Source organism: Trachymyrmex cornetzi, unplaced genomic scaffold (assembly GCF_001594075.2).
Source record: "Trachymyrmex cornetzi isolate Tcor2-1 unplaced genomic scaffold, Tcor1.1 C3626960, whole genome shotgun sequence".
Lineage (NCBI taxonomy): Eukaryota > Metazoa > Arthropoda > Insecta > Hymenoptera > Formicidae > Trachymyrmex > Trachymyrmex cornetzi.
The window spans coordinates 1-288 of record NW_017290975.1 but is presented as its reverse complement, the minus strand read 5'-3'; the positions used below and the strand labels follow the sequence as shown (position 1 = coordinate 288).

The 288-nt window shown below is 42.4% G+C and overlaps 1 protein-coding gene across 1 annotated transcript; it reads right to left on the bottom strand.

Moving 5' to 3' along the window:
* Nucleotides 1-3: 3 nt before the first annotated feature.
* On the bottom strand, nucleotides 4-282 carry LOC108762563 (uncharacterized; the record flags this gene model as incomplete). The annotated part of the gene is made up of 1 exon (XM_018509997.1): nucleotides 4-282. A coding segment is annotated over one exon (279 nt), but the record flags the coding sequence as incomplete, so codon positions are not given.
* Between the last annotated feature and the right edge of the window lie 6 nt (nucleotides 283-288).

The window sequence follows — 288 nt, the reverse complement described above, 5'->3', positions numbered from 1 at the left end:
TTGGATGCTGCGCGTACTCTCCGCAGACGATTCTGTTATATCTTGATACTCGTTCAATTCTTCAGAATTTACGTCCTCATTGTAATTTGCAGTTAAACTCTGCTCTTCGTCCGAAATTTCAGTGCTCGATTTCTCACTTGCATCTTCGTCGTAAGCTGATTCTTCTTCCAAGTTACCTTCACGAGAAGTTGCGACTTCGTCGGAATAAATCTTGCTAGATCGATTCTGCGAGTTCTCTTCGAGTTCTCCTTCATTCGTATCAGCTTCATCATCATCCGGAAATTCGTA